The following is a 27,945-nucleotide window of genomic DNA, read 5'->3' on the forward strand; positions in this document are numbered from 1 at the left end:
TTTTTTCAATTGCTCTCACAGAAGTTATCATCTCAGGTTACTTTCCCCTGAAGAAAAGGACAGGTACGAGGTCCTGCACTGGGGATTGCAGTCCTCATTTACGAGATGCAACTCTTCACATGCTTGAAGAGAAATCTTCATTCTCATATTATCAGACTAGGCTTAGCATCTCAGTCCAACCCATGGAAAGCCAAGAAGGAAAGCTCAAGATATAAATATCATTTAAAATCTCTTGGGATATCTTAGCACTCTGCAGAGAGACTCAGGGTTCTTTTCCTCACCTCTGATAAAGTTTGCTTAAAAACAGTAAGAAACTGAGTTTAAGTGGTCAGACATTCTGAGGCACGGAGAAAAAGCTGCATAAACCCATTTATAGCAAGATAAGACTGTGCCCCAAATAATTTAGAAGTTAATTACCTGCATATTAAAAGGTTAGAAAAATGTGGTTTAAATTTCTCAAACAAAGAAAACCCACAAAAAAAAAGGATGGTTAATACTAGCAGGAATATAAAACACTACCAGAGGTAACATCTGAGAGGTATAACATACCCACCACAGGACTTGTAATAAAATACCAGGGATCATTCAGGACCATCCTTTTCAAGCAGAGGCACAGTATTTGCAGCATAAATGGTCCTACAAGGATCCACAGCTGCTTCATATTTATTCTAACAAACATAACTATTTCATAAATATCCATTTCCCTCCCAAGCCCCGCTTTTCTCCTAACAGCAGCAGATTCTGCATTGGAGATGGAAAAAAAACATTGCCAAAACTCTACTTCTTCTATGACATCAGCATCATTGGAAATCCAGGGGGAGCCGACCTCATCAGCACATTTTTCCACTGCCATCAGAAGTCTTTTACTGCACAAAGACTATGACAACAATTCACAACAATTTAGTTTCAAAGTGAGATGTAGGAGCAAGTAAGAACAGACAGTGACACCGGACAGAACAATCTCCAAGTGCATTTAGAGATTAACAACAGTTTCAGCTCCTGATGAGCGTCAAGAATTCTTCACGGGTCTTTGGATCTTCCCGGAATACCCCCAACATTGTGCTGGTTACTGTTTTACTGTTCATTTTCTGTACCCCACGCATTACCATACACATATGCCTATAAAAAATGAGAGGGGAGTCAATAAATAAGGCATACTTGAAAGAAAGAAGTAATCCTGCAGAGAGAGATGTTTATTACGCATCAGGTTAAACTGAGGAAGTAACAAAGCCTCCATAACCAGAATGGACATCTGTCAGTAGTACCTCAACTGTCCTCGACTGAAAAGAAAGTCAAATTCCCAGTCTCCAAGCACAGCCTTCTCGCCTAGAGAAATCCCACCTTTCCAAGGTGCCCTCTGATCACAGGAACGTGCCTGTTTCCAGTCTCAACCTTAGCTCTACTCGAGGAAGGAGAGGATGCACTGAGAGCATGGACCCAGCACAGCCGGCACAGGGGACCGCATGGCCAGCGGCCACATTTCTGCAGTGGATGAGGTTGTTCAGAGAAATCCTGGCTGCACCATCCCTGGAGGCGTTCAAGGCCAGGTTGGATGAGGCTTGGAGCAACCTGATCCAGTAGGAGGTGTCCCTGCCCACGGCAGCGGGTGGAACTGGATGGGCTTTAAGGTTCCTTCCAACCCAAACCATTCCATGATTCTGCGATTCCATGATAAGGTAGGTTCCCACTTTAAGTTGCTCCAAGGACCACTCCTTGGCCAGCACTGTGCCTCATCAACAGCCACGGCGCACAGCCACTGCAGCCAAAAACCACCCTGCAGCTCTCAGTTGGAGGCACACACAGCCCATACCTGACCAGGGAACAGCTCAGTAACTTACGTAGCTTCAATAACCACTCCAACTCCAGCGGGTTGTAAGGCTTCTGTGATGGCTATTGCAATTTGTTTGGTAAGACGCTCCTGGACTGAAAGAAAAAGGAATTCAGCATCAGTGTGAAACCTGACCAGCAAAGCACCACCCTTATCTGCATGCCACGTACAAAGGATAGCAACACTGCATCCTCACCTCCAACTATGCCTGTTCCTCACCACACACAAGTTCTGCTCTTCCTAAATAAATTGTATTAGTACCAAATCTTATCTTCTGGTTTTGTCCTGGAACAGACCTATTATTTTCTTGTGATAGTGGGAGTCATTCTGCATTATGGCTTTACAGCAATTGCATTATCATGATTTGTTATAACAGCTCTTGCATTTCCTATTATGCATTAGATTTTCTTGCTTCTCTATTTTCTCTCAGTTCTTATGTATTTTTTCACTGGGTTTACTGCTGCGCTATTCATTCCCTACGCACAATTTATCTTTTTAAGAAAAGGAAATGGAAATAAAATGAACAAGTTGAGAGCCTATTGCCCTGCAAAGCTTTGCTTCCAGCAGCTCTAGCACCCTCTATTCACCAGTCCGACACCTCATGGTCACCAAAGCTCCTGTCACCAAGAGGCCACATTGAATCACAGGACGATGAGAGGAGGCTGAGCCCAACCCAAAGCCTCAGATCCTGCATCTCCCTCCACTTCAAGGGCAGCAGGCAGGCAACCTGTAACACGGCAACTCTCGCTTCATCTCTTCAGGCACGAGTTCTTGAAGGCATCTCTCCAATAATCTGTAGGAGAGTTCATCTCCAGCGGTATCCTAGTTTAGTTATTCCTGGTGGCTGTATCTCATAGCAGATTTATCCTCCGAATCAGTTACTGCCTACACTGAATTTCACAGGCACATTTTATCCTTCACAGGAAACACAGGGGCTAAGATGATAGATGAGAAACACCGATACAAGACCACAGTGCTTTTCTTCACACCAAGATTTACACAGTCCATCTACAATCATCAGTACCCTGAGCTCGCTGGCAAAGGACTTCACACAACAAAACCAATAATTCGTCTGTTTACCTTGCAATCTTCTACTGTATATTTCCACGATCCTAAAGAAGAAAGGAAAGACATCGTTATACTTATTCCTACCTAACCCTTGTCTGACCTTTACAATTAACTACTATCAAACAAGATCACTGTACGAATCCGTGTTGTTCCTGGAAATCAACACGTCATTGCGCTGCTGCTCGGTTCCAGCTGCCGTTGTGCAATTACTCCCCTTGGCACATCAACATGTTCAGTGACAGGTTCCCCTACCTGCCACTCGAGAGACTATTTCAGGGGCAAACCTGTCACCTGACGGCTGGACTTGATGATCTTGCTGATTGATGAGAAGCTCAATATGAGCCAGAAATGTGCGCTCACAGCCCAGAAGGCCAAACGTGTCCTGGGCTGCATCCAAAGCAGGGTGGCCACCAGGGAGAGGGAGGGGATTCTGCCCCTCTATTCCTCTCATGTGAGACCTCTTCTGGAGTCCTGTGTCCAGTTCTGGAATCCTCAACATAAGGAGATGGAGCTGTTGCAACAGGTCCAGAGAAGGCTACAAAGATGATTGGAGGGCTGGAGCACCTTCTCTACGAGGACAGGCTGAGAGAGTGGGGTTGTTCAGCCTGGAGAAGAGAAGGCTCCAAGGAGATCTTAAAGCAACCTTCCAGTACCTGAAAGGGCTACAAGAAAGCTGGAGAGGGGCTGTTTACAATGGTTTGTAGTGATAGGATGAGGGGGAACGGGTATAAACCGGAGAGGGGCAGGTTTAGACTAGATATAAAGAAGAATTTCTTCACCATGAGAGTGGTGAGGCCCTGGCCCAGGTTGCCCAGAGAAATTGTGGCTGCCCCATCCCTGGAGGTGTTCAAGGCCAGGTTGGATGGGCCTTGGGCACCCTGATCCAGGGGGTGGTGTCCCTGCCCATGGCAGTGGGGTTTGAACTGGATGATCTTTAAGGTCCCTTCCAACCCAAACTATTCTACGAATCTATGATATTGAAGGTCTTTTCCAACCTTCTGTGATTCCATGTTTCTCCTTACATCTTCTTCCCCTGACTGCCTCTTCTGAATTACTTCTACCACCACCCACCTGCACCACACAGTTATAAGGGAATCCATGCCCAAAGACTCCCTGAAAGCTAACCCTTGAACTGAGGTCAGACCTCCTCCTTTTGCTTCAATCTAAACCAAATGCTGGTTTAAGGACAATTCAGATATTAGGATTCCCTGGAAGGCTACTGAAATTAAGCAAGAGATGTTTTAGATTCTTGCATTTAACCACAAATTTAACTAGAAACAATGAGACAGAATAGTTTTTCTTTAAAACAGACACTCTCCACCCATATATCACATCACCCTTCACATTTCAGTGCAGGGACTTAGTGCCCCTCTTGAACACAGTTTGAGATCTAAGCCATTTGTGGGGCAACGCAAGCGTTACAACCATAATCTATCGCCACAGAACTATAACCCAGACATTTAAGAAAGGTCTAATAACTCTGTAAATCAAGGGATTATTCACACCAGCCTCAAATGCTTAATTACACATCAAGGGGCCATGTAAAGAAGTTGCTATGGAAAGCTTCAGTAGTTCCATGGTCAGACCAGACCAAAACCAGACACTGGTTGGCAGCCTGAGGCACAACTTACAAGAAACATTTCTGACAATGAGACTCGCCTGCTGTTTTGGAGAGAATTATATGCAGAAACTCCCTTCCAGAAATGAAATGCTTGTGTTACAGCTATTCTATACAAAGCAACGTAATATTTAGATTAAATATATGCATAGGAAACAAGCTGACGCTCGGATATTTTTACACCAGTGTTGCATCCAAGAACTCCTGTTTATGTGGAAAATTATTCGCATTAACATTTTCAAGCCTGAGCTTAAAATCCAAAGGAAGATGTTTGTTTACTGAATGCAGGTCATCCACAACTACAGAAACTCATCACATGAGACTAATCCTATTATGAAAGATTAGGCCAACAGTACCAACAGCCTCACAAATCTTCGTTTGAACACCAGTTGCATTATATAGGGCACGGAAGGAAGCAGGGTTTGGCCCCCCAATCTCTTCATGGCAAGCACTCAAAAGGGAGGGAGGACTAAGAATGTTTTGTTATACAGGAATGTGATCTTTTAACTATTGCAGTATATGGGAGTCTTACCCTAACTTGAAAAAGAGGCAAGACTTAACCCTTCAAACATAGCACAGAAAGCCTTGTACGTATTCATGCACGTTTCTATACTGAGGATAAACAGGAGGGAAGTTGTACACTTGTAGCATTGCGTTTCAAGTTGCATTAAAAATCACCGAAGATGGTTTTGAGCTCCTTTTTACATCTACAATTCAGAAGCAATGAGAGCAAGCACAAATCAACTGACTCATATTTCTACTGTGATCATTAATCCTGCATTCAAGCCCTGCAGAAATGAACCAAGTACTAAAGTCAGTCTCTTCAGGAGGGATGTTTGCCTTCAGAAGTCCAATTCAATAAAAGCCCACACTGCTTAAGAAGATCCATCCGCGTGAGTGCCAGCCAACACACGATGCCAGCCGGGAACTGCCACACAGGCATCCCAAGCGCAAGCTGCTATAGAGGGCAGGGCAAGAGAGGTGATTCTGCCCCTCTGCTCCTCTCTTGGGAGACCTCATCTGGAGTCCTGTGTCCAGTTTTGGAATCCTCAATATAAGAAGGATATGGAACGGGTACAGAGGAGGCTACAAAGATGATCCAAGGGCTGGAGCACCTCCCATATGAGGACAGGCTGAGAGAGTCAGGCTTGTTCAGGCTGGAGAAGAGAAGGCTCTGATGAGACCTCATAGCAACCTTCCAGTACCTGGAAGTGGCTACAAGAAAGCTGGAAAGTGGCTATTCATAAAGGCTTGTGGGGATAGGACGAGGGCCAATGGATATAAACTGGAGAGCGACAGATTTAGACTTGATATAAGTAAGAATTTCTTCACCATGAAAGTGGTGAGGCCCTGGCCCAGGTTGCCCCGAGAAGTTGTGGCTGCCCCATCCCTGGAGGTGTTCAAGGCCAGGTTGGATGGGCCTTGGGCAGCCTGAGCCAGTGGGATGTCCCTGCCCATGGTGAGGGGTTAGAACTAGATGATCTTTAAGGTCCCTTCCAACCCAAACTATTCTATGATTCTAATACAGGTTATGTTAGCAGAGATGTGACATTCAAAAGGCACTTCCACGTCCAAACTCAAGTTCACTGTTTTGCAAGCAGAGCACAGAACAGAGCTGATCGACTATAAAGTGTTTTAGTGTTGTATCCTACACATTTCTTCCCCGCTAGGAAAACCCAGCGGGCATGCAGATTTACAAGGCTAATTCTCATTAGCATTATTGGAACTACAGCAAGATTAACAGACGATACCAGGGAAAGTATAAGCTAAACCTATGTGGTCTTTCTGAACCACAGCCAAGTTTTCAGATTCACTTCTCAAGAAAGGTTTGTTTTCCCTTCCATTCTGGCCCTCAGTCCTCTGCTTATCAAAGGGATCTACCATCCCCTTCCTCACCAGAACCAGAAAGCCCTGCTTGATAACAAGATTCAGTGCCGCAACTGATCCAAAGGCACTTACTGAGGGGAAAAAAAGCTATTTTACATAAAAAATGGATTTCGCAAGTGTATCATAATTGCTTTGTTTCTTAGGCAGAATGTTATCTACAAAATCCACCCCGCGGTGCTCTCAGCAGGTCTCAGTGAAAGCAAGAAATGCCCAATTTATCTGAAGAGTCAGCTAACAGATGAAAGCTTTAGATTAAATTTCTATCCATAGAATGTGATCATTTACAGTTCGTAAGTCTTTGATTTCTGTTCTTATCAGTCAATAGACACACAAGGAGTAAAATAGCTACAGAATCCCACTGGGTTTGGTGGCCTGCCTCAGAACGTGACCGAATTCGCCGTTGTTCTTGGTTCTGCAGACACCAACGCCTTGGACGAACGTACAAAAGCACTACAGCTCTACTGCAGTCAACTGACGTGAAGCACCAGAGAGCTTTAAGACTTTGCTGTCTTCTCCACAATCAACATAATGCTGAGGACTGGCCTAAATCCAAATCCAGGACACAAAGTGGGTTGAGCTTTAGAGGGAGACCAGATTAGAGAGATTAGCACAGTTAGCACACAGCTTGGAATCCTTTTTACAAATTAGCATCGCTTTCGTTACATTAACACTTACCTAGCAAGCTTGCTGAGGCCAAGTACTTGTTTGTTAGGAAGATAGCCAATATGTACCTAGACAGAGGAGAACAAGCCATTAACAGAATCTAAACCACACTTCCAAAAGCGTATGAAATCATGCATAAAGAATGAGATGTGCATTTGCCCCAGAACTAACTCTGGAACAGTCTAGAAGTCTTAGCATGTGGGAGGAACATGCCACCATGCAAGCCTGAAAAACTATGGACCTAACGGAGACTACAAATGCCTGGTGAGGTCAGTGCCCTCGTGAAGAACAGGTAAATTTTCTGAGGGGGATGAAAATCACAGCTCTTCAAGAGTCAAGGCTTATGTTCCAAGTCTCAGGAATGCTGCAGAGTACTACTACATTTGGATACTACTACATTTGGGTACAAAAAGCAGTTAATTACCCAGCACAGCACTGTTCAGACGAAATATATATGCTTTTCTTTCAAGATCTAAAATGTAGGGACCAGAGGGAGAGGGACTGTGCTTTGCTTCCAGTGAAAGTTCTGATGGCAAGAAAGACTTGGCCACCAAAATCAAGCTGCACGTACTGATTAAGGGATTTTCCACCTTGGTAGTACCATAGGTCACTGTATCATTAATTCAGCTTCCATCCTGCTCAAATATGGATAGGCTGAACATTTCTACTGAACAAAAAGCTGCACTAAACTGGAATATGTTCTTGAGAAGAAACGTGCTCAGATACAAAGGTAGGGGGAAAGCCATTTAGCTTCTTGATTTTAGAAAGCAACAGGGTCTACTGAATGGAAGCGGGTTTCCAGATTTAACAGATAAGCCAGCATTTGAGTCACTGCTCCAGAGACTTGAAAGATTAGCCAAGGTACAGTAGGGGAGTGCTGTGTAGGATTGTCTCAGCGCTCTGCCTAGACGCCCCATCTCAGAATCTTGTTTTGCTGTACCTGCCATCAGAGGCACCACAGTGCACCTGGTTACCTGGCTAACTTGCTCTTTCCTATCACTTCTGTTGGGTAATCAACCCACTGACATCTGAAAAGACATGAAACATTGCAGATAAAATAAGAGACAACTTCGAAATAAGCATTGAATCCTCTCCCCCACTGAGTATTTATGTGAATTTCTTTATTTCATTTAAGATAGCGCTGCAAATACAAGACCTGCTGGTTGGTATTTGCAGGCTGTTTGATGTACCCAACAGAGGATGGTTAGTCTGAGACTATTTAGAAGCATCCCAAGTCATTTAGCAGCCCTTTATACGGGCAGCATCAACTCGGTGTTTGTGGGATTTCTCCAAACCACACAGGCTGAACAGCTAGATGTAAAAAAAATACACAGTAATGAAGAGAATATACAGTGTGTGTAACCAAGAATAACAGGCAACATGGAAAGCTTACACAGAAAAAAGAAGTTACCTCGTATTCCAGTATAAAATACTAGCAGTGAGAAAAGAAAGCAGATGAAATTGAGTTGACTCAACTAAATAAATGGCTGGTGTCTGTTGGGGTGTTTTATTTTGGGGAGACAGTTCTCCTGGAACACGCATGGTACTTATGGAATCTTACAGACAAGAAAAGCACTTGCTGCTCTCTGACCTGCGAGTACTTTACGGCAGAAGAGATGGATCAGAACAAGCTCCATCCTTCTGTGCTGATATGGGAGTGAAGGGACTGGGATGGGCAGAAGGGACTATCTGCTCTGAACTCTTCATCACATCTGCAGCAGTTAATTCGAGATTTTCCATTTTATTTTCTGAAAGCGTTGGCATCACAATTGCAAAGCCATCTAAACCACCAGCCCATTTCACAGGAGTCCCAACCCAAGCAGCCTCCTGCCAGTCCATTTTGGCCACTCCCTCCCTGGCTGGAATTGCTTCTTTAAGCCAGGGCTGCCAATCAGAAGTTTGTTCGACTCATGGGGGGGTCCTGAGATGAATGTGCACTACAGAGCTCTGAGCCAGAAGCTAAATCCGTGACAGAGCCAGCGTGCAGGGTGAGCTGGTTTAATATCAAGACATCTGCCCTCAAGGCTTGCTGCTGCTTCACCAAGAAGAGCTTTGATATGAAATGTCAGAAACCATTAGATTATTTAGACGAGGAAAGGTTGAGCATTGTATTTTAGGAGTTTAAATCCAAATAAAACTCCCATTAAGGAGGTCTTCCTTATTTATATTCTGAGGATTAACTTCTAGAATCATAGCCGTAAGCAGTGAATACTTATAGCTTTAAAAGCTTTGTAGTTACAGCTGCAGAGTCTTTTACATGTACTTTAGGTCTTTTGTCATGTATTCCCACATTTGTTCTGTGAGGAAGAGTTACCTTTCCAACAAATGGAACGAGGTGATGCTCACACAATGAGAACATGTCTATGTCCTTCACAATTACCATCTCATCATGATCTTCATCAAAAATGGCATCATTCAGAACATCTGAAATTAAACATTCGGATTAAAAATAGAACAAATGCACAAGCATGGAAGGTTCTTCCAGCCAGTATCCGAGAGAGCTCACAGCAAGAGCAGAGTGCTCTCAGAATACAGGCTTTAGGGTTGAGATAGGGGAGGCAAGTAAGGAGTAACATTACGCCTTGGTTTGCATACAGCCACACAACTGTCGCTGTGCTGTCAGCCTCCCTACATGCTACAGCAGAACACAGTCTATAGTGTTTTATCTCACAGGATTATGGAATGGGTTGGGTTGGAAGGGACCCTCAAAGCCCATCCAGTTCCAACCCTTTGCCATGGGCAGCGACACCTCCCAGCGGATCCGGTTGCTCCAAGCCCCATCCAACCTGGCCTTAAACACCTCCAGGGATGGGGCAGCCTGTGCCAGCACCTCAGCACCTTCATTGGAAAACAGTTCTTCCTAAGATCTCACCTCAATCTCCCCTCTTGTAGCTTAAAACCATTCCCTCCCATCCCATCCCTGCAGTTCATGATAAAGACCCCCTTCCCAGCTTTGCCGTACCCCCCTTTCAGTACTGGAAGGTCGCTATAAGATCTCTCTCAGCCTGTCCTCGTATGGGAGGTGCTCCAGCTCACACAGGACTCCAGGTGGGGTCTCACAAGAGCAGAGGAGAGGGGCAGAATCCCCTCCTTCGCCCTGCTGTTCCCACTGCTTTGGATGCAGCCCAGGACACGGTTGGTTTCTGGGCTGCAAGTGCACATTGCTGGCTCATGCTGAGCTTCTCATCCATCAACACCCCAGGTCCTTCTTTTCAGGACTGCTCTCAACCCATTTTATTTAAATAATAGTTTCACCCCAGGTTAGATCAAATCTAGTCTTTACAGAATTACTGATATCTTAAGAACAATAAAGACTAGAGCTGATAGAGTCAGTGCTGAGGAGGGCAGCACACCTCAAAGTGAGCTTCCATACACCACAAGCAAATCTCAGCCTAAGATTTGAGAAAAGCTAAGCCAGCAGAGCTTTTTCTTCAAACTTCTCAACACCAGCATCACTGTCTTCAAGGAGGCTTTACACCCAAATAAGAAACACCCTGAAACGCACTAGCCAGCAGCTGTTTAGTCATATGCACAAGTCATAGAATCATAGAATCACCAGGTTGGAAAGGACCCACTGGACCATTGAGTCCAACCATTCCTAACACTCCCTAAACCATGTCCCTCAGCACTTCATCCACCCGTTCCTTAAACACCTCCAGGGAAGGTGACTCGACCACCTCCCTGGGCAGCCTCTGCCAGTGCCCAATGACTCTTTCCGTGAAAAAGTTTTTTCTGATATCCAACCTGAACCTCCCCTGGCGGAGCTTCAGGCCATTCCCTCTTGTCCTGTCCCCTGTCACTTGGGAGAAGAGCCCAGCTCCCTCCTCTCCACAACCTCCTTTCAGGTAGTTGTAGAGAGTGATAAGGTCTCCCCTCAGCCTCCTCTTCTCCAGGCTAAACAACCCCAGCTCTCTCAGCCGCTCCTTGTAGGACTTGTTCTCCAGCCCCTCACCAGCTTTGTTGCTCTTCTAAGTCAGAGACAGATTCTATCCACAGATGGGGGAAGTCCCGAGCTGAAAGTAGGCGTGATGTATATACTCCAGCCTCATTCTGCATCTCAGACTTCAGAGAATCAGGCGAAGAAACCCGCAAAGATGGGTTTCAAAGAAAAAAGAAGAAAGGAGAAGAGAGACTTCAGTAAGAAGAGGACCATACGTGACACGGCTAACCTTGCAGCGCAGAAGAACAGATCATAGAATAATTTGGGTTGCAATGGACCTTAAAGATCACTCAGTTCCAACCCCGCCACGACGATCCTCAGTTCACTTCCCAGAATTAGCAGCCCCTGACACATCCCTAAGCAATCCCAACAGGCTCCAGCAGACCACGACCATCTCCACAAAGGCTGCAGGCAGCTGGACTGTGCTTCAAGAGGTTAAAAGGAGCCCCAAGGTAAGAGACTAAGCTTTTTGAAGCACGAGGGAGAACAACTGTACAGGAGAGAGACAATATAGGGAGAGAATAGCAAGAGAGAGCTGACTGTATAGAAAGGCTGACAATCAGATCAAGGAACTGTGCAAACCAGTTAGCTTGAAGCCACACTGACTACTTGGAGTCACTTCCAGGAACCGGAGTCACATACAGCACAGGCAGAAGGGGAAGCGCTCAGGGACTGCCGCGCTTCACCCGCAGCAGAGCTTAAGCCCCTGCAGTGGCAATTACACAAACGAATAGTCGCCTGCTCTACTTGCCTCTACGCCTTCCCCTGACACGCACGTACGCCTAACGGCCACCATCTGCTGTCGATAACGTATCATCATCACGGAGCATTTTAATTTCCTGCTCGCTGTCAGCACTACACAGGTAACCCTGGAAACTGCGCGCAAGATGTTCTGCCTGCGACGCACGTTCTTTCACTGAGAAGGGCCGGCAACCTGCAAGATGGTGAGGTTGACCCCAAAAGGCTCTGGATCATAGCCACGTATGGTTCTATTCTTACTGAAGTCTCTCTTCTCCTTTCTTCTTTTTTCTTTGAAACCCATCTTTGAGGGTTTCTCCACCTGATTCTCTGAAGTCTGAGATGCAGAATGAGGCTGGAGTATATATATCTTGCCTACTTTCAGCTCGGGACGTCCCCCATCTGTGGATAAAATCTGTCTCTGACTTAGAAGAGCAAGAAAGAGGACTGGAAACAACTCTGCAAAAAGCACATGATTTTGTTCTTCAAATTTCAGTTTAGTTTATACCACACACAGCTGGAGAGGATTTCTACTACATGGGGAGCACCAAGCAGTTGTGTAACTATGAATCCAGCCAGAAATAGCCAGAATCCAGCCAGAAGTAGCCAGAATCCAGCCAGAATGCAAAACAGAGCTGGCTCAGAGGAAAGGGAAGGGGAGGACAGAGCAGCCATCTGGGTTCTTTGCTCCCTCCCGCATCACTTTGCAGATGTGCCATTTCCTCAGCAGAAAGGCAAACAGGGGCTTCACCAGACCTGCTCCTGTGCCCAGCATTATTAAAACAAAATCCAAACAGATCCGTGAAGCATCTCCAGAGCGACTGCTGCTGATATTAGACCAGCAGCTTGGCTCACACCAGCCTTGCCAGGAGCGTATCGCAGCCTCATGTTACATATGGATTTATGTCAGCACTCTCAAGGCAGACTGTTCAGAATGATCAAAACCAACCATGTTCTCATTAAGTCATGGTAATATGCGATGCAGTGCAAGGCCAAAGCCACGACAGACAGAACTTCAGCCACGAAGTCTCATACACATGAGCACATATGATAGAATATCCTTCTCTTCTCCAGGTTGAATAACCCCAACTCTCTCAGCCTGTCCTCATATGGGTGATGCTCCAGCCCTCAGATCATCTTTGTGGCCTCCTCTGGACTTGCTAACAGAGCCATATCCTTCCCAATATTTGTGTATGCATATACAAATTAATTTATGTATAAAATACATAAATAAATCCTTACAAGCTTCATCTAAGGAATCTAGGTCCAACACTGGAATGTGTTGTATCACGGAGCAGCTGTTAGCCCTATTTTAAAGCTGGGGGGAAAGAAGGTTAAGTGACATTTGAAGCATCGCACAGGCAACTTTATGAACAAAATACATTCTTCTCATGGCTAAAGAAATCAAACAGGAAGACAAAAGTCATCCATCCTTCCTACGTATCCCCTCTCAGGCCACCTCCCAGCAACGAGGGCAACAGCCCCTCACAGCCAAGGGAGTTTTGGAGGTGTGCGAGCAGATTCCTGCATCAAGAACATCACCCCAAAGCTGTGAGGTGCTTCTCATTTATACAAGCCTTGCCAATTTTGCACCTTAGGTTTATTGAATATTAGCAGCACATTGAAGCCAGGTCACGGATGATACCTGCTCAGCTGCATGGCTTCTGCAGTTGTGCCTGCAGCAGCATGTGCTGATTTTAAGCCAAGCATCACTTATTCCTCGAGAAGGAAGAGCAGAGTCCTCCGAGGACACTGGCTTGGTGTCAGCCCCTCCAATAACACCCACAGAACTACCAGATGACACAGGGAGGCAAAGGTAAATCCAACATGAGACTTCTGGCCACGACGTGAACAAATGACCACGGTGTTGAGAGCCCCAGTCACTGCGACTGTCTCCACTCCCTCCTGCTCGCACCTCACAAGCCTGTTCTCCTGAAAACAGCTCGAAGCCTGTCTATCCCTACAGTTCCCTCTTTGAAATCCAAAGCTTTGTGTTGACATCAGTCAGGCAAAGAATAGCTGCGACGAGACGCCGTGCTACGTCCCACTGCAGCACCTTTTTTTCAGTAATTACACAGGAGAGACCTGCTTGGCAGAGACTCAAAGACGCTGTGCAGGGAAGCAATACCATTTTATCTAACTTTGTCTGCCTTTTATTTGCTTTTAGTCATCCAATTTGCAACGGCACCAAACGGGGCCCCAACCAGCTCAGCCTGCAGCACGTGTTCTGGAGAACTCAATGGAGCTGAAAGACAGAAGGGGAAACAGAGCCTCAGATTAATCATCCCAGAAGCTAAATTGGTGACAAATTCACGCCTCTGTTCCCGTTCTTTCATTCAACCTAGGGCACGCTGCCTGCTTCACTACCTTGATTTCAGCCTCTTCGTGTGGAGGTCCCACAACACTTACTCTTGCTACAAGATGTAGAAGTCACGCTGTCCCTCCCTGTCCCAGTTCACGCACAGCAGTGTGGCTGTTCCATCTCTCAGCTATAAAACACTCATCTGCTCTTCTAACGCAACTGCATCTTTTTCCATCCCTTCCTTCCACGGCACCAGGCTCTTCAAAGCAAAATTAGAAGTCAACAGGGCTTTTAAGAGGGAAGGAGGGCTAGAAGCACTGCTAGCTTGGTTTCCTGACAAAGCAACGTACCAGATGGAATCCTCCACAGGCCACTTTCCCTTAATACAAAGGGAAATCCTTTCTCTCAAATGAATCACCTCTTACTCCAAGTACCACCTACATAATCATCAACATCCGTAGGACAGGACTAGTGTCTCCTCTGCTAGCAAGAGGACGGAGACACTCACACATGAAGTGTGACCTCTCCGAGTCACACCTCCCCTCATTCCACTTTTATTAGTCATGGCTGGGCTCAAGCGCTGCCACCAAGCCCTGTCTGTAAGCCAGAGGAGACTGCAATTAACACCATTTCCATTCTCCACCAGCCCAGAATCACAGAATCACCAGGTTGGAAAGGACCCACTGGATCATCCAGTCCAACCATTCCTAACGCTCCCTCAAACCATGTCCCTCAGCACTTCATCCACCCGTTCCTTGAACACCTCCAGGGAAGGCGACTCCACCCCCTCCCTGGGCAGCCTCTGCCAGTGCCCAATGACTCTTTCCGTGAAATTTTTTTTTCTGACATCCAGCCTGAACCTCCCCTGGTGGAGCCTCAGGCCATTCCCTCTTGCCCTGTCCTCATTCACTTGGGAGAAGAGCCCAGCTCCCTCCTCTCCACAACTTCCTTTTAGGTAGTTGTAGAGATTAATAAGGTCTCCCCTCAGTCTCCTCTTCTCCAGGCTAAACAACCCCAGCTCTCTCAGCCGCTCCTCGTCAGACTTGTTCTCCAGCCCCCTCACCAGCTTCGTTGCTCTTCTCTGGACACGCTCCAGAGCCTCAACATCCTTCTTGTGGTGAGGGGTCCAGAACTGAACACAGGATTCGAGGTGGGGTCTCACCAGTGCCGAGTACAGAGGGAGAATAACCTCCCTGGACCTGCTGGTCACACAGTTTCTGGTCCAAGCCAAGATGCCCTTGGCCTTGTTGGCCACCTGGGCACACTGCTGGCTCATGTTCAGTCAGCTGTCAACCAACACCTCCAGGGCCTTCTCCTCCAGGCAGCTTTCTAGCCAGACTTCTCCTGGTCTGTAGCATTGCAAAGGGTTATTGTGCCCCAAGTGCAGGACCCGGCATTTGGCTTTGTTGAACCTCATGCCATTGGTCTCAGCCCAGTGGTCCAGTCTGCTCCGATCCCTTTGGAGCCTCCCTACCCTCCAGCAGATCCACACTTCCACCCAGCTTAGTGTCATCTGCAAACTTGCTGAGGGTGCACTCAATGCCTTCATCCAGGTCATCAATAAAGACATTGAACAGAGCTGGACCCAGTACCGCGTCCTGAGGAACCTCACTTGTGACTGGCCTCCAGCTGGAGTTAACTCCATTTACCACCACTCTCTGGGCCATCCAACCAGTTTTCAACCCAGGAGAGTGTGCGCCTGTCCAGGCCAGTGGTTGACAGTTTCCTAAGCAGAATGCTGTGAGAAACTGTGTCAAAGGCTTTACCAAAGTCCAAGAAGACTCCATCCACAGCCTTTCCCCCATCCAGTAGTCGAGTCATTTTGTCATAGAAGGCAATCAGGAAAAACTATTAGAAAAAACTTAAATTCACTATTTAAGTCATGAAGCCTAGATACACGTTAATGTAAGATTTGAACTAAAACACGTGGCTGGGAGGAGAGGAATAAGAAACATTATTATGGGGGGTTGGAAATGGATGATCTTTAAGGTCCTTTCCAACCCAAGCTATTCTATGATCCTAGTCTATGATTATATATAGAGTTGGGGTGCTCTCTAGATTATTCCAGCCGATGTTTTCCTTCAGCCTAGAGTTCAAGTTCCGTTGTAGCGACTCAAGTGCATTGCTAAAACTGAACAGTCATCTCTGGTATAAGTTAACTCCTGAAACAGAGCAGAATGAATTTCCCCTTTATCTTCAAAAAGGGACGATAAAAGCAAAAAAAAAAGAAAAATTGGATGAAGACAGAATGCGAAAGACCTTTCAGGAGTTTGCGTCAGAGCTAAGAGAAAAGACCTGTTGCTATAGAAACTATTTGCATGGCTTTAATGTGACACAGGAAAGGAAAAGCACCTCTGGCAACCAAAGCGGCCGCAGCCCACCTTGGCAGCTGGCTCAGAAGGTGAAGGGAATGAAGGATGGCAGCCCTTGCAGAGCAGCACTGCATCAGCTCCGCAGCACTTCAGATGTCCCATTTGCACTGTGCCTGTGAGACAGAAGGCTGAAGTGATGCAGGTTGTTCTCACTATGAGATAAAATACTTCCCCGGAGTGTTAAGTTGCTCCACTGCTCTACTTTACAGGAGTCAGACTGAGGACTGTGAAGTGTCTACAGGATGAAGGCAGTCTGGGATTCCCTGATGCTGGTCCTTGAGCTAATCCACCCTGGCGTAAGGCACACGGTTCTCCTGATACCTGTTACCCAGCTCCAGACTGTCCTCATTGACAGCCCCTATGTTCTCCAGGGCGACCCATGAGACACATCACCCGCAGGTGCCTGCTGCGACTTTCAGAGGGAAGAGTTCAGGCCATGAGAAACAGGCATCAGACGGGAGTCGTTGGGCAAACTGCACCATACCAACGCTTATCGGTTTGGACAGACTAAAGTACAAGTTGAGGTCATGCACCTTCCGCTCTTCCAGGAAGAGAAACAGTCACCCCAAATCAATGGCAGGGAACCTTGTCTGAACTCGGAACAGGTCATGCTTTGGCAGGTACTCTGGAAGAGCAATGCCATGAGACAGAGGCCAAAGGATAAGCACTCATTGAGGCAGAACCAGCCGGGGTGTGCTGGCAGATATTTCTAGCTGTTGCTCCTCTTCATCCAAGGACAGATGTGACGGACAGAACAGAGATCATGAGCTAACAGAGATCATCTAGTGGGATGTCCCTGCCCATGGCAGGGGGAGTGGAACTAGATGATCTTTGGGGTCCCTTCCAACCCAAACTATTCTGATTCTAACAGTTGGATATGTGGTAGGGAAACCAACTGACTACAGGGTCAGAACTAAATCTCGAAGGAAATTGCCACAAACACCGTTCGGTTGCTGCTGGGTAAGCAGTAAGATATAGCCAAAACTGAAATTTTTCATTTAGCCATGTGATGACACTACAGGATAACTGTAGTTAGAGAAAATACTCCGGGAAAAAACCCAAGAAAATTATTGCAGCCTTCCAGTAGGAAAAAAAAGGTACCAGGAATTTATTATGCATACAGAGAAAAGAATCAGGCTACAAAACCACTCATTCCTATAAAGAGTTTGCACTGCTACAGAAAGTTACTGCTTTCAGGTTGCCAAGAAAGGGGTGGTCTGAGTATGGCAATTTACAATAGAATTACCATTCACTTCAAGAAGTCTTGAAGAGCTCTGGAAAGAGACACAGTCTAAGATACCACATTACTATTTAATTAGGCGATAGAGTTGAAAAGCTGCGGAGAAAATCAAACAGGCACTATGTAGCTTCCCTGCCATAACACACCTTCCTAACAGCAATCAAGAGAAACCTCAGACACAGAAGAATTTACAAGTTTGCGACCAATATTCCACAGATTTCATCACTGTCACACCAAAGGACGAGAAACAGATTCACTTCGGGCAGGAATATTTGCCTCAGAAGCCAAGTTAGTTCCTCAGTTACCAGGATAGTGGTGAACCAGATGTGTAACGTAAGGCACATTTCATAAAAGCAAAGAGGGAGGAAAAGCATCATTGCTACACAACTACTTCTGTCCGCCTTGGTACAGATTTGTTTATTCTCCTGTAAGACTTTCCACGTTGCAGTGAGAGACTCAAATCTATTCATAAGAGATGGGTTATTGCAGACGCTCAGATGAAGCCAAGATTAGGTTCTAGAAGGGAGGTTTATTAATATGAGGGAAAGCAGGGATATGGAGATGCTTATTAAAATTTATCAGGATTTCAATAACTATTTCAATGTCTCATATCACAGAAGGTGCTGAAAGTGTCCCCACCCCCACTTCTTCCCTAAATTGAAACAAAGGAAAATCAGAGAAGACAAAGCGACGCTTTGCAAAAGCAATGTGAAGAAAACAAGATCCAAGATGTTCAAGGCTCCTGACCATTAAGGCATTTCATAAATTTCCAATAAACCCCCAAACTTTGCTGTTACTTGAGCACTAGTGGGCAGGAGAGATGATCCTGGGAAGTCCTGCAGCCCAAGTTCTCAGCAGAAATTTCCCTGCACCGCTCTTTCAGCGTGTGGGGGCAGAGGCTGAGGAAAGAACCCCCCACGAACCTTCCTCTGCACAACCTGCATCTCGCACCCTCCAGTTCCTAAGAACCAAGCCATGGCTCTATCGCAATAATGCTGATGTTTACATCATTAATAGCTCAGACTGTTGCATCTGGGAGAAGGCAAAGAACTAGCAGTACCTTGTTTCCAAGAAAGGATGAAGTAACTCACCAGCTTCTCGCAAAGGGCAGTGCTGCCGATCAAACAGCCGTGTTTGTTTAAGCACTGCCCGTCTATTTTTACCTGCGATGCTTAGCACCTCTCTCTCATTCACAGCAAACTGAATAGGCTTGGAAAAAATTTATGAGCTTACACCGTTGTCGTCATCTGTCAAAACACCAAATCCACACAGACAAGGAGATGAAGAAAAAGAGCCTTAAGGTTGCATTATTTTTCACCCTTCACCACAGGAAAAGCACAAAATAATGAGAGAGGAAAAGCAACATACACTCAGTTCAGCGGGTGTTAATCTGCTGCATGAGACCTCATTTGCTTTAAAACAAAAGCAGTAGAGTGGAATCACTTCGCTTCCAGGCAAATAAAGCGTACACGCAGCCTTTCAAACTACAGGGGTTCAGAAAGCAAAGGGATCCTCTCCCCCTGTTTCTAATTTTCATCTCCGTGTTAAACCTACTGAAAGGACAGCTGAGCCTGCCAACATGCTCGAAAGAGAAAACAACTACCAGAGAAGTCTTATAGCTTTTATTCATGTAACTATCAGCATTACTGGTAACTACACTGTTTAAGGAACATGCTGTTTGCTTACAGATGATGAAGAGAAGTCGACTTCCTACTATTGATGCAGACAACTTGTTCAACCCCGTACCTTAGGTTTCCTACAGGATTACACAATCGGAGCCAACTCCTTCACAATTTGTCTTTTGAAAGTAGCATCACTGACATTCGCCGTTTCTCTAACTTACCACCTAGCACTGCTCAGCAAGATTCAGCAAGATTCAGCTTCTGAAGTCCTCCGCTTGAGATACAAATCAGTGCTGTCTGCAATCTTGTATTTCATGTGTTCACTCATTTACTGCATCGCACGGCCACCACCTCCAAAGGTTACGTTAAGCCTTTACTAAAGGAGGAAGAGATCTCTCAAAGTTTAGGCTTCTTGTGTGGCAGAACCAGCTCAGTTGGTTGCCTCAACCAGCTATAAGGAAGCTCGACATGAGCCGGCAGTGTGTGCTCACAGCCCAGAAAGCCAACCGTGTCCTGGGCTGCACCCAAGAAGCGTGGCCAGCAGGGCGAGGGAACTGATTCTGCCCCTCTGCTCCCCTCTTGTGAGACCTCATGTGGAGTAATGTGTCCAGTTCTGGAATCCTCAACATAAGAAGGAGATGGAACTGTTGGAACAGGTCCAGAACAGGCTACAAAGATGATCTGAGGGCTGGAGCACCTCTGCTGTGAGGCCAGGCTGAGAGTTGGGGTTGTTCAGCCTGGAGAAGAGAAGGCTCCAAGGAGACCTTAGAGCAGCTTCCAGCACTGAAAGAGGCTCCAGGAAAGCTGGAGAGGAGCTTTTTACAAGGGTGTGGAGTGACAGGATGAGACGAATGGATTTAATTTGGAAGGGAGAAGCTTTAGATTAGACATTAGGATGAAATTCTTTATAATGAGAGTGGGGCACTGCTCGCCCAGAGCAGTGGTGGCTGCCCCATCCCTGGAGGTGGTCAAGGCCAGGTTGGATGGGGCTTGGAGCAACTTGATCCAGCAGGAGGTGTCCCTGCCCATGGCGGGAGGCGGAACTGGACAGGCTTTAAAGTCTCTTCCAACCAAAACCATTCCGTGATTCTATGATAAAAGCAACCCGCTATCAGCAGTGCAGCTCATCTTTATTAGGCAAGAGAACAGGTTACTGTTTTGTAATACAATTCATACTCTCGGAGGATGAAGCTGACAGATCTCACCCAGGAAAATAAAGCATTTTTGAACGCTCAGACAGAAGCACAGAGTGGAATAAAGAAATAAAACTTCTGGTATCCTGTCTCCTCGGACACCTTTACCCACAGACGAAGTGGTTCCCGTTGCTGTGAGCCCACACTGATGCCCAGCTGTGAACTGCTGGTACTTTTTAATCTGGTCCCCATCCAGTGATGTTTATCCAACATCACTGGAACCATTCACGCTCCTCCAATAAAAGCTCGTTGACTAGTGCTATAGAAGTGGTATCAATACTTTTGAATACATTTTGGCAAAGAAAGAAGCTCAGACCTTTGGTAAAGCCGAGATTAATAGGGGAAATAATAATCTACAAAGAACAGATTTAGACATTTCGCAAGTAAACTCTGCTAATGGTTCTGAAACACAGAACTGACCAGCCGCAGAGCGCAGATAGCACAGATGAATAAGAGGGAAATCAGGAACACACTTTCTCTGCAGGAAGCACACACAGTGGAAGCTGGAAAGCCGATCCAGCTTCTCTGTTACTCACATAAATCTGAACATAGAGAGGGGACATAATTTAGGTGTAATCTTCCCTACAGCATTACAAAGTTAAGCTACGGAAAGTATAAAAATATAAATACAATGAGATGTCATGGAAGCAAGAGGATAACACCCACGAAGGGAGACCAGATGTCCAGCACATTTAACTGTGCTCCAAATCCATCATGTCCTCAGACACACAATAACCAGAAAGATCAAGAAAAAAGGATTGTTCTTAAGGATCAATTATCGATCAAGGCTCAAGAAGAAAAACAACAGCCATTTTGCCGACAGCTGAAAGCACGTGTCAGCTCAGCAGCTTCCAAAAGTATCCCTTAAAACCAGAGGAACCAGAGTTCCTTCAACCCAACTCCCCACCTGGGTATCTCCTGCAGTACCACCTCGGAGGACAGACTGCTGCAAGGCAGGTACGACCCTCAGCCCTCACATCAGAATGCTTCCCGCAACCTGACCGCTCTCAGTAGTGTCCCGTGAGAAGGAAGAACGAGGCACCACTCGAATCATCCCTCCAGGAGCAGTGAGCAGCATCCAAAGCAGTTAGGTGGTGAGGAGCCACATCACCCCCACGTACTCACTCACAGCAAGGAAGGCTTGAGCCAAGCACATTCCAACTCCTGCAGCGTACTTTCAACTTTAAACTCTCCAGCCTTCACTATATTTCATAATTCAGGGATATCTCTAGTACATCATTTTTTGTGTTCCTGTATGGAAAATTAAAATGCCCTCAGAAATAAATCCCTTCTCTCCTCGCTTACTGGCAGGTACTGAAGCGGACAAGCTCAAAAGGCTGATTTTGAAGGCTGTAGCTGTACTAACATTCACTTCCTTGGTTTGTCTTTGTCGATCTTTTCCGGCTGTACAGTCTGGCAACGCTCCCACCCACCAGCAAGGGCTGTGAGCTCCGCTGGGTGCCTGTCGAAGCACCCCCTGCTTCTAAGCCCTGTGTTTGTACAATCACTGCTGCAGAAGTTTCACCCAAAAAGCTTTTTATACCAGCTGTAAGCCCCATCTTTTCAAAAGTCTGCTGTCTTCTGCCCGTTGGGGAATAAACTCGAACACACACACACCTCACATCCAGAAAAAACCCAACTTTGTTTTAACTTCTGCCTATCCAGACAGTTTCACATAAGGAAAAGGATAAGCTGCAAAATAAGACTGAGAAAACAAGGGGTTTTTTTTTGCCTTTCACAAGGCAGTTCCTGGTGCCGTTCCAGGATTAGGACAGCAGAGTGAACAGTCCACCAGCAGAGAGGAACAGCAGGAACCACAGCCCCACAGGTAGCTTTGTTCCCAAAGACTTGGTGGTTGTTGGCTCCAGGTTTCAGGATGTATTTAAAACTCTCCCAAGAGGAAGTAACTTCCGTATCCACTCTCCCAGCCCACTTCTCGTGCACAAATCATTTCATAACTTCCATGGACTTGTCCTACAGCTACAGCTTCCATTTGGCTACTAAGAGCGGGAAGAAGGGAAGCTGGGAAGAAGGGAAGGGAAGTGTGCAAGAGGAGATGAGCAGCTGGAAAGCAAGAAGATTCCCCACCTGCCACAGGGAGGGATGCTAAGATGACAGCTTCATTTATTTCCTAGAAAGAGAAGATAAAAGCAGTCCAAGAGCACAGCATCCAGAAGTGACATCTTCTACTCTTGGATATAACAAAGCTCTCTCCCAGGGACAGGTATTCAAGGGAGAGGCTATCCACAACTACTCTGCTTCATGATATCTGTGTGAGATTAGGACAGACTATTTGGATCCCAGGGAATCCATACTGGAGCAGAAAAAAAAAGCTATTAAAAAAAAAAAAATCTTCAGGGAATGCATGGCTCTGCACACGAAACTGGAAGCAGAAGAGAGGTCTTAAAGATGGGCAGCAACCACACCCAGGTTCATTACAGAGATTCGCGCTCTGAAACCAGCACTAAAATATCCTTTTGCTAAAGACCGCCAGGATGATAGAGATCTCCTGTGCTTTACAGCAGTAAAGAGACACATGGAATCCCAAAATGAGGAAAGTTACTGGGGAGGGACTGTTTTCAAAGGCTGTAGTCACAGGATGAGGGGCAAAGGGTATAAACTGGAGAGGGGCAGATTTAGACTGGACATAAGGAGGAATCTCACGCGATGAGAGTAGTGAGGCCCTGGCCCAGGTTGCCCAGAGCAGTGGTGGCTGCCCCATCCCTGGAGGGGTTCAAGGCCAGGTTGGATGGGGCTTGGAGCCCCTGATCCAGTGGGAGGTGTCCCTGCCCATGGAACAGGATGGGCTTTAATGTCCCTGCCAACCCAAACTATTCTACGATTATATGATTCCCAGTAGAAAGAGGACCATTCTGTGAGACTCTGATGACAACTTCATCTCAAACATATCACGAGACAAGATGAGATAAGACTAAAGGAAGAGGGGAAAGAGAGTGGGCACCACAGCCCAGAGCTTATTTCCGTGTGTAAGCCTGAAAGCCTGGTGTGAATTGAATGGCAAAACAAATGCTAAGGCAGAAATATTATCCCTGAGGGGAAGCCAGGATACAACATCGGCACCTGAGGATGGGGGGCCACGGGTACGTTAATGCTGGCACTTATACGCAAGCCGGTTTCCTGAGAGCCAACAGTTAAGTGAAAAAGAAACTAAACACGAAAGGCAACCTTTAAGCTGAAGCACAGTGCACTTAGGAGAAAAAGACTCTGATGTGCCAGCAGGAAGCTCTGATGCCCACTGTCAGCACAGCTCTCATCGAGCTGCAAACCCCGATGCAGTTCTGGGGCACTGAAAACACCGGTAAAAAAGCAGAACGCGCTCAGCTCCTTTCCAATTCCCACACAAAGGGACTCGCCGACAGCATTCACATCCCTTAGGCACTAACAGGAACTTACCTTTTACTGTAAGAGGGAGCAGAAGGGGGAATTCCTCCGTTTCCCAAGCCCTTTTTTACTTGTTTGTATTGGGTACAGTCCGTAAGGGAAAGGCTGAGCAGGAAACATGTAAAAGGCTAAGTTTTCCAGCAGGGTTTACCCTGCACTGGAACCAAGAGCCAGCTCTGGAGTCGCTTGTGATGAGAACAAATCCCACCCAGTCGCGCTCCTCCTGCCCTCACAGAGGACAGCAAGTGACCCTCACCTGGGGCGATGCTACGTGACACTGGCGTGGGGCAGGGGATGCAGGTGTGAGGTACCTCTACATCTTCATTCACTGCAGGGACCCTACGAAGGGGCTGGGATCTCCCCGACCTCCTTTCTCCTTCAAGTTTCACTCTCACCTTTGAAAAACCTCACCTGATGAAAGCATCAGCAGAAGAGGACGCTTTCCCGGAGAGGTGAGGGAGGCCCCATCTCTGGAAACATTTAAGGCCAGGTCGGAGGGGGCTCTGAGCAACCTGACTGAGTTGAAGGTGTTCACCGCAGAGGGGTTGGAACTGGATGGGCTTTACAGGTCCCTTCCAACTCAAAGCATTCTGTGACAATCAAGCCACCTACACCTGCTAACAGCTAAGGGCTCCTACTTCTAAGCACAGCCTGGCTCAGCTGAGATAAGAGACAAATAAGTTTCTCTGCCAGAGCTGGAAAGTTTGTGCCGGGAGAGGGAAAGCAAAAGCATTTGCTTTGCTGCTGATGACTTTACTGACAAGGGAGACCGGTCAGATGGTGATGTGGCAGTGGGGAAGCCTGAGTTAAGGCGATGGAGCAGGGAAGCAACGCCCTGACTCAGGGCATCTCTGCACCTGCATTCACTGTAGGGACCCTGAAACGGGGCTGGGATCTCCCAGACCTCCTCCTTTCTCCTTGCTTCACTCCCTTAATTTCATTCCCACCTTTGAAAAATAACTCACCTGATGAAAGCATCAGAATAGGACCCTTTCCAAGGAAAATCAAGCCACCTACACCACAAGCAATGCTCCTTTTTTTATGGACACACCCTGGCTCATCCAGGACAAGGGACAACTGGGTTTCTCTGCCAGAGCTGGAATGTTTGCATCAGGAGAGGGAAAGCAAAGGCACTTGCTCTGCTGATGGCTTTACCAACAAAGGGCACCACACAGACCTTATCAAGGCGAAGATGTTGATGAAACGCTCAACATGAGCCGACAATGTGCACTCACAGCCCAGAAGGCCAACCATGCCCTGGGCTGCAGCAAAGGAAGAGCGGCCAGCAGGGAGAGGGAGGGGATTCTGCCCCGCTATTCCTCTCTTGTGAGACCTCACCTGGAATACCTTGTCCAGTTCTGGAATCCTTAACATAAGGGAGATATGGAGCGGTTGGAATGGGTCCAGAGGAGGCTACAAAGATGATCCGAGGGCTGGAGCACCTCCCGTACAAGGACAGGCTGAGAGAGTTGGGGTTGTTCAGCCTGGAGAAGAGAAGGCTCAGAGGAGATCTTATAGCGACCTTCCAGTACCTGAAGGGGCTACAGGAAAGCTGCAGAGGGGCTGTTCACAAAGACTTGTGGTGATAGGACAAGGGGGAACGGGTATAAACTGGAGAGGGGCAGATTCATACTGGACATCAGGAAGAACTTCTTTGCCATGAGAGTGGTGAGGCCCTGGCCCAGGTTGCCCAGAGCAGTGGTGGCTGCCCCATCCCTGGAGGTGTTCCAGGCCAGGTTGGATGGGGCTTGGAGCCCCTGATCCAGTGGGAGGTGTCCCTGCCCATGGCAGGGGGATGGAACTGGATGATCTTTAATGTCCCTTCCAATCCTAACTATTCTATTCTATGTCTCTGCTTACTGCAGTGGGGATGGAACCGGATGGGCTTTAAAGCCCCTTCCAACCCAAACCATTCTCTGATTCTATGAAAATCGAGCTGTCTACCCCTGCTGATACACAAGTTCTCTCGGCTGGCTCAGCCAGACAAGGGACAATCAAGTTTCTCTGCCAGAGCTGGAAAGTTTGCATCACTAGAAAGAAAGCAAAACCCACTTGCTCCTGCAGCCCTTGCAGCCCCTGAAACCCCTGCTCCTGCACCCCCTGCAGCTCCTGCAGCCCCTGCAGCCCTTGTTCCTGCACCCCCTGCAGCTCCTGCACCCCCTGCAGCTCCAGCAGCCCCCGAAAACCCTGCTCCTGCACCCCTTGCAGCTTCTGCAGCCCCTGCAGCTCCTGCACCCCCGCTCCTAAACCCCTTGCAGCCCCTGCACCCCCCGCTCCTAAACCCCTTGCAGCCCCTGCACCCCCCGCTCCTAAACCCCTTGCAGCTCCTGCAGCCCCTGCACCCCCTGCTCGTGCACCCCCTGCATCTCCTGCACCCTCCTGCATCTCCCGCAGCCCTTGGAGCTCCAGCAGCCCCTGCACCCCTTGCAGCTCCTGCACCCCCTGCAACTTCGACTCTTGCAGCTCTTGCTGCCCGTGACCCCCCTGCCCCTGCAGCTCCTGCTGAGAATGACTTTGGTGACAAGGGGGGACCCGACAGCCGGCGATGGCGAAGCGGTCCCTTACCCGAGATGGTCTCCTGGTAGCCCTTGGTGAAGAACTGCATGGCGGTGGCCGCCCTCCAGGGTGTCTTGAGCAGCCCCTGCCTCTCGGGGTCCTCGCCCAGGGAGCGCAGGATGCTGGTGTAGGCGGCTGCCAGGCTGGGCAGGCTCAGCTCGTTGTCCTCCTCGCTGCGGGGCCGCTCGCCCCGCCACCCATCCAGGCTGCTGCCACCCCCCCCGGGGGGGATGCGGGGCTTCTTCTCGCTGCTCGGGGACGGTTCCTGCCGCGAGAACCCGTTACAGCTCCGTGCTGCCTCCATGGGTCCCGAGCGGGGGTTGGGGGGGGAGCGCGGAGCCCGCAGCGTTGCTGCTGCTGCTGCCGGCGGGGTTGGTCCTGTTGCTGAAAGCCCTGCTCCGGCTCCTACAGCCCCTGGAACCCCTGCTTCTGCTGTCACTGCTATTCCTGAAGCCGCTGAAGGTCCTGCTCCTGCAGCTCCTGAAACCTCCGCTCCTGCAGCCTCTGAAGCCCGTGCAGACCCTAAAACCCCAGCTCCTGCAACCCCTGTTCCTGCAGCTCCTGCAGCCCCTGCAACCCCTGCTCCTGGAGCTCCTGCAGCCCTTGAAGCTCCTGCAACTCCTGCAGCCCCTGTTCCTGGAGTTCCTGGAGCTCTTGCAGCCCCTGCTACCCTTGAAGGTCCTGCTCTTGCAGTTCTTGTAGCCCTTGCAACTCCTAAAAGTCCTGCTCCTGCTCCTGCTCCTGCTCCTGCTCCTGCTCCTGCTCCTGCTCCTGCTCCTGCTCCTGCTCCTGCTCCTGCTCCTGCTCCTGCTCCTGCTCCTGCTCCTGCTCCTGCTCCTGCTCCTGCTCCTGCTCCTGCTCCTGCTCCTGCTCCTGCTCCTGCTCCTGCTCCTGCTCCTGCTCCTGCTCCTGCTCCTGCTCCTGCTCCTGCTCCTGCTCCTGCTCCTGCTCCTGCTCCTGCTCCTGCTCCTGCTCCTGCTCCTGCTCCTGCTCCCTCCCCCCCTTTATAGCGCCCGCGCTGTCCCCATTGGCCACGGGGCAGTGACGTCCCCACGTGTCATGAGCTGCCCGGTCTCAGCGCTGTAGGGACGCAGGGAGGGGACACAGGGGCGGCTCCAGAGCCGATGTGGGGCAGCCCCTGGGATCGCTATGGGGTGGGAGCCCAGAGGGTGGGTGATAGGATCGTGGAATGATGGAATCATAGCTTGGTTTGATTGGAAAAGAACACCGGTCAGAACCTCGGGAGGTTCAACAAAGCCAAGGGTGAGGTCCTGCCCTGGGTCGGGGCAATCAATGGATGCAGTGCAGGCGGGGGGATGGCGTGATGGAGAGCAGTCCTGAGGAGAAGGACTTGGGGTGCTGGGGGATGAGAAGCTCAACATGAGCGGGTAACCCGCTCGCAGTCCAGAAACCAACCGTGTCCTGAGCTGCATCCGAAGCAGTGGGACCAGCAGAGAGGGGATTCTGCAACTCTGTTCCTCTCTACTGAGACCCCACCTGGAGTCTTGGGTCCAGT

At 48.1% G+C, this 27,945-nt stretch overlaps 1 protein-coding gene across 1 annotated transcript; it reads right to left on the minus strand.

The window, feature by feature from the left end:
• Positions 1–18: 18 nt before the first annotated feature.
• GCH1 (GTP cyclohydrolase 1) lies at positions 19–27,413 on the minus strand. The gene is made up of 6 exons (XM_054066839.1): positions 26,439–27,413; positions 9,379–9,488; positions 7,077–7,132; positions 2,909–2,940; positions 1,839–1,923; positions 19–1,119 (listed from the first exon to the last, which is right to left on the minus strand). Exons 1-6 carry the CDS (start codon positions 26,731–26,733, stop codon positions 993–995), a joined length of 705 nt encoding a protein of 234 aa, XP_053922814.1. The 5' UTR covers positions 26,734–27,413; the 3' UTR covers positions 19–992.
• Between the last annotated feature and the right edge of the window lie 532 nt (positions 27,414–27,945).

Source organism: Cuculus canorus, chromosome 5 (assembly GCF_017976375.1).
Source record: "Cuculus canorus isolate bCucCan1 chromosome 5, bCucCan1.pri, whole genome shotgun sequence".
In the NCBI taxonomy this organism is placed as follows: domain Eukaryota; kingdom Metazoa; phylum Chordata; class Aves; order Cuculiformes; family Cuculidae; genus Cuculus; species Cuculus canorus.